This window comes from Miscanthus floridulus, chromosome 2 (genome assembly GCF_019320115.1).
Source record: "Miscanthus floridulus cultivar M001 chromosome 2, ASM1932011v1, whole genome shotgun sequence".
Lineage (NCBI taxonomy): Eukaryota > Viridiplantae > Streptophyta > Magnoliopsida > Poales > Poaceae > Miscanthus > Miscanthus floridulus.
Genome location: NC_089581.1, coordinates 42,571,292 through 42,583,557, shown reverse-complemented (window position 1 = coordinate 42,583,557; position 12,266 = coordinate 42,571,292). Strand labels below are relative to the sequence as shown.

At 47.8% G+C, this 12,266-nt stretch overlaps 1 protein-coding gene across 1 annotated transcript; it reads left to right on the top strand.

The window, feature by feature from the left end:
- The first annotated feature begins 394 nt into the window (after positions 1 to 394).
- Positions 395 to 2,236, top strand: LOC136538607 (UDP-glycosyltransferase 92A1-like). The gene has a single exon (XM_066530562.1). It carries the CDS (start codon positions 408 to 410, stop codon positions 1,851 to 1,853), a length of 1,446 nt encoding a protein of 481 aa, XP_066386659.1. The 5' UTR covers positions 395 to 407; the 3' UTR covers positions 1,854 to 2,236.
- Positions 2,237 to 12,266: the final 10,030 nt, after the last annotated feature.

Below are 12,266 nucleotides of genomic sequence, written 5' to 3'. Positions count from 1 at the left end.
TTTAGAAATACTGATCTGGACACTGTCTTTTACTCCCTCCGTTCTAAATTATAAGTCACTTTAATTTTTTAGTTCATTCATTTTACTATGCATGTAGATATATTATTATATACGTAGCAAAATAGAGATACAAAAAGTCAAAGCGAATTATAATATCAAAGGGATAGAGTACTCGTTAAATTTGAAGGTGTTTGACCTATCAAGACGTGTAATAAAGTTAAAGCTTGCACACATGAGTACATGAGATGATCTATCGCTTCGCTTGAATTTATTAGCCGGTTTATCAGCTATGACCTACAATATTTTTCTCTTAAAAAAATAACTTTCATCAACTTATAATACCAGGCCAACACGCCTCCGTGGAAGGATAGCTACCTCAGCTCAGTGGCCTCATCCGCATTCCATTCATGGCGACCACGACAACCAAACACGTCGTTCTCTTCCCCTTCCCTGGTCAGGGCCACCACGCCAGCTTCCTCGCCATCGCCCGCCTCCTCACCCGTGAGCTCCCGGACGCCGCCATCACGCTCGTCTCCACTCCACGCAACGTCGCCGCCCTGCGCTCCTCCTCGTCGGCCACCACTATCTCTATCGGCTTCCACGCTCTGCCGTTCGTCCCGGCCGACCACGGCCTGCCCGTCGGCTGCGAGTCAACCAGCTCCCTCCCGGTGCCATCGTTCGTCACGCTCTTCGAGGCCCTCGAGTCCCTGGAGCCCGCCTTCGACGACTACGTGTCGGGCCTCCGCCGACAGAGCGGCGGCGAGGCGGACATCTGCATCGTCGCCGACGTGTTCGTCGCGTGGACGGTGGGCGTCGCGCGGCGGCACGGGTGCGCGCACGCGGTCTTTGTCTCCTGCGGCGCGTTCGGGACGGCCATCTTTCACGCCCTGTGGAACCACATGCCGGCGCTGCCTTTCGGCTCCGACGGCTTGCTCCGCCTGCCAGAGTACCCGGACGTGGTGCTCCACCGGTCGCAGCTGTCGCCCGTCTTCCTCCTCCACGCCGAGTTGAGCGACCGGTGGACGGCGTTCTACCAGCGGGCCATACGGCACGGGTATCGCACGGACGCGGTGCTCGCCAACACCGTGGAGGATTTCGAGAGCACGGGGCTGACAATGATGCGCCGTGCTGCCGGCAAGGTTCCGGTCAGGCCCATCGGCCCTCTCGTCCGCTGCGGCAACGACTCAAGCATGGACGAGACCGACGACGGCGGCGTTCTCCGGTGGCTGGACACGCATCCTCAGTCGTCCGTCTTGTACATTTCTTTCGGGTCACAGAACACCATACAAGCCAAGCAGATGACGGAGCTCGCCGCAGCGCTGGAAACCACCGGCCGGCCGTTCGTCTGGGCGATCCGGCCGCCCGTGGGGTTCGACGTCGCCGGCGCGTTCCGCGACGAGTGGCTACCCGAGGGGTTCGAGGCGCGGGCGCGCGCCGAGAACAGAGGCCTCGTCGTGCGCGGGTGGGCGCCGCAGGTGCGGATCCTGGCGCACGCCGCCACGGGCGCGTTCCTCAGCCACTGCGGGTGGAACTCGGTACTGGAGAGCCTGACGCACGGCGTGCCCATCCTCGGGTGGCCAATAGCTGCGGAGCAGTTCTACAACGCGCGGATGCTGGCGGAGGAGTGGGGGGTGTGCGCGGAGGTGGCGCGCGGGAACCTGGAGAGCTCGGCAGTGGAGAGGTCCAAGGTGGCCGAGGCCGTGGAGACGGTGATGGCGGACACCGTGGCGTCGGTGGCCATGCGGCGGCGGGTCAAGGAGGTCCAGGAGGTGTTGACGAGTGCCAGGCGGCAGGAGGAGGGATCGTCTACGACGGCGCTGCACGAGTTCTTAAGAGCCATGAACCTGCAATGAAACAGAAACAGAAACAGAGCGATGCCATTGCCATCCCGTGTCAAGTTTGTAACTTTGTATTGGTGAGCGCCTGAGCGCCATGCCCGCGCCTTTTTTTCATTTTCCACTCACCACTTCACCATGCCGTCGTGGACGCGGGCGAGGTGTCAACAAGCGAGGCCGTGGCGTGGCAAGGCGGCAGGGCGACGGAGACACGCGGCGGCTTCATCGGCTTGGCTCTGACGCCGGTCAGGGCGGCGAGCACGTCATCGACATCGGCCGAGTTCAGATCTCGAGCCCGAGCTAGTTCTGACTTTCTATTTTCTCAAGATTTTTAGTAGAAGGCTAGAAGCTTCGTGGTCGGTTTTAAGGTTTTTAATAAACGCCTGTTCGTTTAGCTTATTTCAAACTACTTCTCAGCCATAAAATAATATTTTCTTACTACAACATTTCAACATAAGTATAAATATGTGTTAAATTTCAGCATTAACGAACAGGACGAAAAGTTTAAGTTAAGCTATGGTTGGAGAGATTTAGGAGGTCAAAGGCAATTTTTCAGGTCCTGTTCGCGTGCTCTTAAACCTGGTTTAATTCGTTTTTTTCATCCGTGAAAGCATCTAGGCCCTAGTTAGGTTTTGGTGATTAATGACAATACGTGATTATTGTGACTAACGTGTGTTTTGCAGAAACAATTGAGTTAGGTCACGGTAATGGAGATCAATTGGGCAATCATGGTTGTCATGCCCATACGATGGAAATCGTTTCGGTTTTCAAAGGATGGACGACCAGGTTAAGGATTGACTAGTTCTAAGTGTCGATTGGAGTTGGAGAGACACTTAGAGTAGTTTAGGACTTTGTTTTTCATTTGGCCGTACTATTAAGGGGGTATGAACGCGCAGCTTGACCAAGGTGAGTCTAGTGAGTTAGGTGTGGTGCACACTTATTGAAACTAGCACTAGGTAGCTCCACAACAACCTTTTGATCCAATGGAGCAAACTTCATTCACATATGTTCGAGAGTTGGAAGTGAATTGAGGGTCAAATACTGACCGGACGCTAGCTCCGGTGTAACCGGACGCTGGCTCAGGGTCCGGTCAGCTCATTTGACCAAGGTGATTGCGTCTGGTTTGACCGGACGCTGCTAGGTCATGGTATCGGACGCTGAGGGCCAGCGTCTAGTCGACTCCAGTAAGGTTCCAGAGAGAGAAAATAACGACCGGACGCTGGCCAGCGTCCGGTCACACTGTAAACACTGGAGTTCAGGGTATACTGACCGGAGCGTCCGGTCAACATGACCGGAGCGTCCGGTCAACCCGCAGAGGCACATAACGGTTCGTTTTTCAGCTGATGTTATAAATACAACCTCCACTCGTGTGTGGGGGTACTTTTTGCTCATTCCAACAGCTGAGAAACACCTTAGAGAGTGCCAAGAAGAGCAATGTCCTAGTGAGGTGATTGAGATTTGAGTATCCAAAAGAGAGCCCTCATTAGTGAAGATCAAGAGTAGCATAGTGTGCATCCACCTTCTCATTAGGCTTGTTGTGGTTAAGAGAGAGTTCGTGCTTGTTACTCTTGGTGATCGCCATCACCTAGACGGCTTGGTGGTGATTGAGAGTTTGGTGATCACCTGGCGGAGCTTGTGGGTGACCCAACTCAAGTTGTGAGCGGTTGTGGGTGATTCACCGCGACGGAGTGTCGAAGAATCAACCCGTAGAGAGCACTTGATCCTTGCGCGGATCAAGGGGGAGCTACACCCTTGCGCGGGTGCTCCAACGAGGACTAGTGAGGAGTGACGACTCTCCGATACCTCGGCAAAACATCGCCACGTTCCTTCCTCTCTATTTACTTTGAGCATTTACTTTGAGCATTTACTTTGAGCAATTCAATTCATGTCTTTATATTCTTAGAATTGTCATGCTAGAGTAGGATTGGAACTTAGGTTGCAAGTCTTTTATGCGGTAGAATAATTAGGAACACTTTCTAGGCACAAGGGGTTAATTGGGCTAATCATATGACTTAATTATTGAAAGAAATTTAGAATTAGCCCAATTCACCCCCTCTCTTGGACATCTTGATCCTTTCAATTGGTATCAGAGCCTCAGGCTCACGTATTTAGATCTAACCGCCTAGAGCAAGATGTCTCACGGGGATGGATCTCCTCCTATCTTTGAGGGAGATGACTTTTCTTATTGGAAAATTCGCATGGAGGCGTATCTAGAGGCTCTAGATGTTGGTATACTTAGAGCCGCCTCATAAGGCTTCCCAAAACCTCAGGATGCTACTAGCCTACAAGGCGATGAGGTGAATTACGAGAAGTGGAATGCAAAGGCTCGAAACACCATCTTTAGAGGCCTTTGCAAAGATGTATTTAATCGGGTGAGAAACCACAAAGACACCTATGCACTATGGTCGGACGTTTGTGCGCTCCATGAGGGAACTAAGAGTGAGCGTGAGGAACACTATCATCTTGTCATGAAAAAGCTTAACTCTTTTGAAATGCTTCTTAAAGAATGTGCTAATAAAATATATTCATGTTTGAATATTCTTGTAGAGGAAGTCAATGGGCTTAGACTTACTCAAATGCAACCATCCGATGTTGTAAGAAAGATCTTGAGTGTCCTCCCCATTGAAAAATATGGGCATATTGTGACCGTGCTACATCAAGGTGATCTTTCCACCGCTACACCGATACAAATCTTGGGAAAGATTAATGCTCATGAGATGTACATGCACATCACGCCACAAGATGGCTCATCCTCCACCAAGAAGAAAGATAAGGATTTAGCATTCAAAGCTAGCCAAGAGAAGGGCAAAGCAAGACTTGAGTATGAGAGCTCAAATGAAGATAAAGTTGATGATGAAAGTCTTGCTCTCATGGTGAAGAAGACCGCCAAGATGTTAAAGAAGCTCAACAAGAGTGGCATCAAGTTTGATGGCAAGAAGAAGAAGTTCTTCACTAGCTCTAGAAGAAAGCCAATCTTCGAGATGGATTGCTTCAATTGTGGAGAACTTGGTCATCTAGCACACCAATGCACTAAGCCCAAGAAAGACAAGTTCAAGAACAAATACAAGGGCAAGAAAGATGACTCAAGTAATGAAGAAGAAGAGAAGAAGAACAAGCCATATAAGAAGAGAGATGGCAAGAAGAAGGATTTCCACAAGAAGAAGAAGAGTGGAAATCATACATTGTCGGTGATTGGCTCACAGACATTGATTCATCTAGTGCCTCATCCGATGATGATAGTGACAACGAGAAGGTGGCCGCAATTGTTATCAACTCTTCATCATCTTCATCGCCACCACCGCCATCATCCTCTACACACCTATGCCTTATGGCCAAGGGTGACCGCAAGGTATCGAACAATGATGATAGTAGTGATGATGAGCATGCTAGTGATAATGATAGCGATAGTGATAATGATGACTATGAATCACCTACTTATAATGATCTTGCTAGATTGTTAAAACAATACACTAAGATCATTATAAAGACTAGAGCTAAAAATGAAAAGCTAGAGGCTAAAAATGATGCACTCTTAGAAAAATATGACATAGCCGAAAAGGCTAGTGTTGAGCTTAGAGAAGCAAACGATGCTATAACATCCAAACTCATGGAGCTCAAATCGTCTAAGAAAGAGCTTAAAGATAAACATGATAAACTTGAAAGGACACATAATGAGCTCATCACTAGCCACAACAAGCTAAGAGAAGAATATACCACTCTTAAGGTTAATCATGATACCCTTGTTATTGCTCAAGAATTCTTATCCAATGAGCCACATGATGCTACTAACGATATTGTTAAGATTGATATAGCTACATCATGTGATGACTTGATTATTGAGAGCATTGAGCAAAGTTCTAGTAGCAAGGGCAAGCAAGTGGTTGAAGCCGATGACTATGATGAGTTTGTCAAGCTCAAGAATGACAATGCAAAGCTCAAGAAATATCTTGAAGAACTCAAAACCACCAAGCCTATTGTGCTAGAAACTATTGTTCATGATGATGGTTTGATCCTTGAGAATGAGAAGCTCAAAGATGAGAACAAGAAGCTCAAGGAAGAAAAGGACAATGATACTCTCAAGGAAGAAAACAAGAATCTCAAGTTAGAGAAAGAGCATATCAAGATTGGATTGAGCAAGTTCACTAGAGGGAAGTATCTTCAAAGTGAGCTTCTAATGAACACCGTCATGAAGATGGATAGAAGTGGCATTGGATACATGGCGAACAAAGAGAAGAAGGCTCAAGCTCAACAACAACAATCAAAGCCAAAGCCAAAGCCAAAGAGATGCTTTGAGTGTGGACAAGAAGGTCACTTTGCTCATGAGTGCCAAACTCCACCACCACAACCCTTGCCCAAGCATGCTAGACACTTTGCCTTCAATGCTTCAAGGTATCTTTATTGTCTTGTGATTGTTGATGATTATTCAAGGTATACATGGGTATTCTTCCTTCATGACAAATCCGAAGTTACATCTTGCTTCAAGAAGTTTGCCAAGAGAGCACAACATGAATTTGAAGTGAAGCTCAAGAAGATAAGAAGTGACAATGGAAAAGAGTTTGACAACACAAACATAGAAGCTTATTGTGATGAAGTTGGAATTAAACATGAAGTCTCCGCAACATATACTCAACAAAATGGTGTAGTTGAGAGGAAGAACCGGACATTGATCACTCTTGTAAGAACAATGCTTGATGAGTACAATACCTCCGAAGCTCTATGGGCAGAAGCAATCAACATCGCATGCTATGCATCAAACCACCTATTCCTTCAAAAGTTCCTTGGCAAGACATCTTATGAGTTGCTCAATGGGAAGAAGCCGGATGTCTCCTTCTTTAGGGTGTTTGGTTGCAAATGCTACATCTACAAGAAGCGACAACACCTAGGGAAGTTTCAAAGACGTTGTGATATTGGTTTTCTTGTTGGTTACTCATCAACGTCCAAAGCATATAGAGTATTTAATCATGCCACCGGCTTGGTTGAAGAAACATATGATGTGGAATTTGATGAATCTAACGGCTCCTAAGGAGCACATGAGAATCTTGATGATGTAGGTGATGAACCATTGAGGAAGGCTATGAAGAACATTCCGGCTAGAGACTTCAAGCCTAAAGATGATGAAGATGATATACAAGTGATTGATCCACCTTCTTCATCAAGTGTGCCACAAGATGGTGAAAAGGATGGAAGAGTATAAAATAAAGATACTCATGTCTCCCATGAACAAATGGTGGTACAAGCACAAGATGTTGATGCTCCACAACCTTCTCCTCAAGTGGTTAATAGAAGAAATACACCCCTACTTCAAGATCATCCACAAGATCTCATCATAGGGAGTCCATCAAAGGGTGTAATGACTCGATCTCAAAAACTTGCTTCATTTATTATTCATCACTCTTTTGTCTCTTGCTTTAAGCCTACTAAGATAGAGGAAGCTCTTCAACATTCAGATTGGATCAATGCCATGCATGAAGAGTTGAATAACTTCACACGCAATAAAGTTTGGACTCTTGAAGAGCGGCCAAAAGGTGCAAGAGTCATTGGAATAAAGTGGGCGTTCCGAAACAAGCAAGATGATCAAGGTGTTGTTGTGAGGAACAAGGCAAGACTAGTTGCAAATGAGTTCTCTCAAGTTAAAGGTTTAGATTTTGGAGAGACCTTTGCCCCGGTTGCAAGATTAGAAGCCATCCGTATCCTCCTTGCATATGCATCACATCATGAAATAAAACTTTATCAAATGGATGTGAAAAGTACATTTTTAAATGACTTTATTAATAAACTAGTCTATGTTGATCAACCTCTCGGGTTTGAAGACCCTAGATATCCTAATCATGTTTATAGGTTGTCCAAGGAACTATATGGGCTTAAGCAAGCCCCAAGAGCTTGGTATGAGCGCCTTCGGGACTTCCTCATTGAAAAGGGCTTCATCATTGGGAAGGTCAACACCACACTATTCACCAAGAAGCTTGATGGGCATATCTTCATTTGTCAAGTGTATGTTGATGATATCATCTTTGGATCATCAAATGAAGATTCATGCAAAGAATTTAGTGAATTGATGTCGAAGGAGTTTGAGATGTCAATGATTGGAGAGCTTACATTCTTTCTTGGTTTTCAAGTCAAGCAAATGAGAGAAGGGATTTTCATCTCTCAGGAGAAATACACTAATGATCTTCTTAAAAGATTCAAGATGGATGAATGTAAGCCAATCAAGACACCAATGTCAACCAATGGACATCTCGACCTAGATGAGAGAGATAACCTGGTTGATCAAACTCTCTACCGCTCTATGATTGGTAGCTTGTTATATTTGACCGCATCTAGGCCCGACATCATGTTTAGTGTGTGTATGTGTGCTAGGTTTCAAGCTAATCCTAAGGAAACTCATTTAATTGCCATAAAAAGAATCCTTAGGTATCTTAAGCACACACCAAGTATTGGACTTTGGTATCCCAAAGGAGCTATATTTGAATTAGTTGGCTATTCCGATTCGGACTATGCCGGTTGCAAAGTTGATAGAAAGAGCACATCCAGAGGGTGCCATTTGCTTGGTAGATCACTTGTGTCTTGGTCCTCCAAGAAACAAAATAGTGTGGCTTTGTCCACCGTCGAAGCGGAATACATTGCCACGGGTGCTTGTTGTGCACAAATACTTTACATGAAATAAACTTTCCTAGACTATGGTGTAGTTCTAGATAAAGTACCTCTTTTATGCGACAATAAAAGTACGGAAAAACTTACAAATAATTCGGTTCAACACTCTCGCACTAAGCACATAGATATCCGCCATCACTTTCTTAGAGATCATGTTGCTAAAAATGATATATCACTAGAAGGTGTAAGGACCGAGGATCAATTGGCGGATATCTTTACTAAACCGCTAGATGATGCAACATTTTGTAGATTGCGGAATGAACTTAATGTGCTTGATTTTAGTAACTTCACTAAAAATTGAGCTTGTATTGTCCCTTGCATTGCATTATAATATACAACATGTTTAATGCTTTATAATGCATATAGGGCTTGTCTAACATGGTTAAGATAACCGTCGTAAAGCATGTGAAGAAGCTTAACCTTGGATCAAACTTGACAAGCAACTAGATTTACTTTCGAGTATTGCATTGCATATGCATGATTGTTGTTTGTCGTTTGTCTTCAAATTGCCCTCTTATTGCCTAATTTCTTAAAAAGAATTATAGCCTAAGGCAAAATATTTTGAAAAACTTGAGGGTTTGAGAGAGGTCACTCACATCAGTCCCAATTGGTATTTATTTGGATCTTATTCAAGTTGGGACTTGATTGGGAACATGCAGCGTGAAGGACTTTGAAGATTTGCTAAAGAAGGAGTGACCGGACGCTGCACCGAACTCTGATGTCCAGTGTCCGGTCAATTCACACGAGGTGAACAGCTGCCGAGCAGGAGTGACCGGACACTGAAACAGTGTTTTCCCAGCATCTGGTCAGGAGGAGCTTCAGCGTTCGGTCGATCATGAAGACATCAAGGCTAGGTGACCGGACTCTGGCTACGTCCGGTCGATGTCCACCAGACGTATCCGGTCGTGATTCCAGAGGAATTGGACCTCTCTGGAATCGACCGGACGCTAGGTGGCAGCGTCCGGTCGCTACCACCGAAGCATCCGGTCAATAGAAAGCGTGCGGTTTCAGGTCTCTTTTCCCGTTACCTTTTTTGGTCCGCTGGGGGACCCGCATATAATCCCAGCGCATGACCTAATCCCGCGCTGTCTTCCCCGAGCCACCGCGCACGCCATTGCCACCATGTTCACGCCGAGCAGCCTCCACCAGCAGCGCCTCCCCACACAACCGCCGCCGTGCCTCCGTTCCCTGCGCCACCACTGACCCGCGCGCCACCATTGCTCAGCATGCCGCCGCACTCCACTGCACCAGCGCCGCTGCGAGCTCGCCTCTACCCTAGCCACCAATTTCGCTGTGTGCCCGCACCTAAGCGCCACCAGTGCCCTATCCTCCACAGCAGCAGTGTTGCCCACATCTAGTGCCGATAAAGACCTAATTTGTGCCCTAGCACCCATTGCAATCCAGGGCCATCGATTCACCCGCACATTGTCGATCCTCGCCGACCAGCAACCCTAGCCGATTCGGTGCCCCCCGATCTATTCCTCCTCTCACCGTTTTGCCGTTTCGACAGGTAGCAAGCCCCGCGTTTCAATTTCATATCTAAATTGCTTGCTTCCTAGGGTTTCGCATCTACTAGATACATTGTATTTATTTGTATATCCTATCTATTCCATCGTGCAGCGAGCCGGTTCCGTTGAGGTGTCAGTGGCAGTTGTCAGTCAACTCGGGGCCAAGCTCGCGAGTACAGAACGAGGCCAAGCCTCAAAAGTGTCAGTGATAGTTGATCTTTGTCAGAGGCAGTTGATTCAGATGGCTCGTACAAAGAATGTCGGTGGTGGTCCCGGTGACGAGGATCCGAGGCCCCTGCCTCGCCAGCCTGCAGAACCTGAAGGCAAGGTGACCAAGAAGCTGGCAGTCAGGAAGCGTAAGTATCCAGATGCTGATACATTGAGAGCCGCCGCAGTTGCAGAGGTCGCAGAGCATGCTGAGAGAGGAGGCGCTCGCAGTGGAGTCTAGATTGCCGATCCACTTTCACCAGAGGCGATGGCTACACTTCAGCGTGTTGAGCGTCTTCATGGTGGTCCAGCTGGGACCCTCATGATTGGAGGATGACGTGTTGCCATTGACCAGGTTTAGCCTCAGGGGGAGCCACAGCAGCAGCCTCAGCCAGCTTAGCAGACTCAGGAGCCACAGTAGGCACATCAGTCTTAGGAGGGTGAGCAGGTCCAGCAGGCCAAGGAGATAGAGATGGCACCATAGCCATAGTTACATTGCTCTGGTCGTACTCGTGTCCCAGTTTCATCGAGGCCAGTCACTCAGCGGAGGGGTTCTCGTCCACCGCCTCGACCATAGGGTCCGCCTCCAGTGACCCATCTTGACCTGAGGGCCGCCACAGCCAAGCAGGTGCAACAGTTGAGGTTTGTTGACTTTGAGGTATGGTTTCCACCCAGGAGGGATGAGAGAGCAGCAGAGGGATTCTATACACCCCTACAGGAGGACTTCTATAATGCTTATTAGAACAGTGGAGCAGTCTTCAGACCATAGAGAGTATGCAACATAGAGTCTATTGTTGCAGCAGCTGGAGAGCATATTCGCCCCTTCCTTGCATATCTGCCAGGGCTGATAGATCTGATTGGATGGACCGGATTATATGTTCCATCTTGGGTCCGTCAGTTCTACGCATCTCTTTGGATTGACCCCCACCATAGGTTCATTCACTTTGCATTTGGTGGCAGAGACTATCGGTTGACGAGCACCAGGGTCAGGGAGATTCTTAGGCTTTAGGAGCAGCCAGTCAGGCTCCATGAGGTGTGCTATGGATAGACTGCACCCCCAGACATCCTCATGGTGGCATGGTACCCCCTATAGACTTGGTACGTCATTGCTTCACAGAGCCCTTTGGCGAGGGGTCGAGGAGGAACCCTAGTGATCTCACGCCTACTGCTCGCGTGCTTGAGGCTGTTATGAGGAAGACTTTACTCCCGAGGATGGGATACAGAGAGGGATTAACTCAGATTTAGCTATGGCTTCTCAACTCTCTCATATAGCAGACAATCTTCAACATCTGGGATCTCCTTCTGTCAGAGATGGAGGACACTATAGCTGAGGGCTTCAGAGGTCACATGCAGCTCCCCTATGCTCACTGGGTCACTTTTCTTATCCACAGAGTTGTTTAAGTCGCCTGAGATGATTGCTGAGTATAGTGGTGCCACGACAGAGTTCTCTGCTTATAACCTGTCTTAGATGATCCACCATAGTACACCACAGGCACCGAGTCAGCCGCGCCGTCGTTCAGAGGTGCTAGAGACTACAGCCCAGCAGGATGATATCATCAGGGGTATTGCAGCTACAGAGGAGGAGGAGCTTGCTTAGCAGGAGGGGTTGGTCACTAGCGAGCTCAGTGACAGTTCTGATGATGATTACCAGCCCATTCCACAGATGCCTCCACGACGACATGATGCTGAGGTCGGTAGCTCCAGTTCAGCGCCACCTGCCCCATAGACTGACCCTACTCTTCTGGCTATACTTAAGTGGATGAGGCAGGACCAGGCCAGATAGGCTCAGGAGACAGCTGCTACACTTGCACAGTTCCAGACTCGGCAGGACGAGTTCCAGCGCCAGCAGCTGGTTATTCAGCAACAGACCTAGGCACTACAGCAGCAGTAGCAGGCTATGCATCAGCAGCAGATATTCATGCAGCAGCAGCTTCTTGGGTTCATGCAGCATGTAGTGCAGGTGATTAGGGCCCCACTGCCACAGCCTATGCCCCAGCTTGGTCAGCCTGCTACCACTTCGATGACTCCAGCATTATAGCCTAGTGGGCTTCAGAATCAGGGACAG

What these genes read in the sequence shown, in the direction of transcription:
- LOC136538607 (XM_066530562.1), top strand. Translation starts at nt 408, where the DNA reads ATGGCGACCACGACAACCAAACACGTCGTTCTCTTCCCCTTCCCTGGT.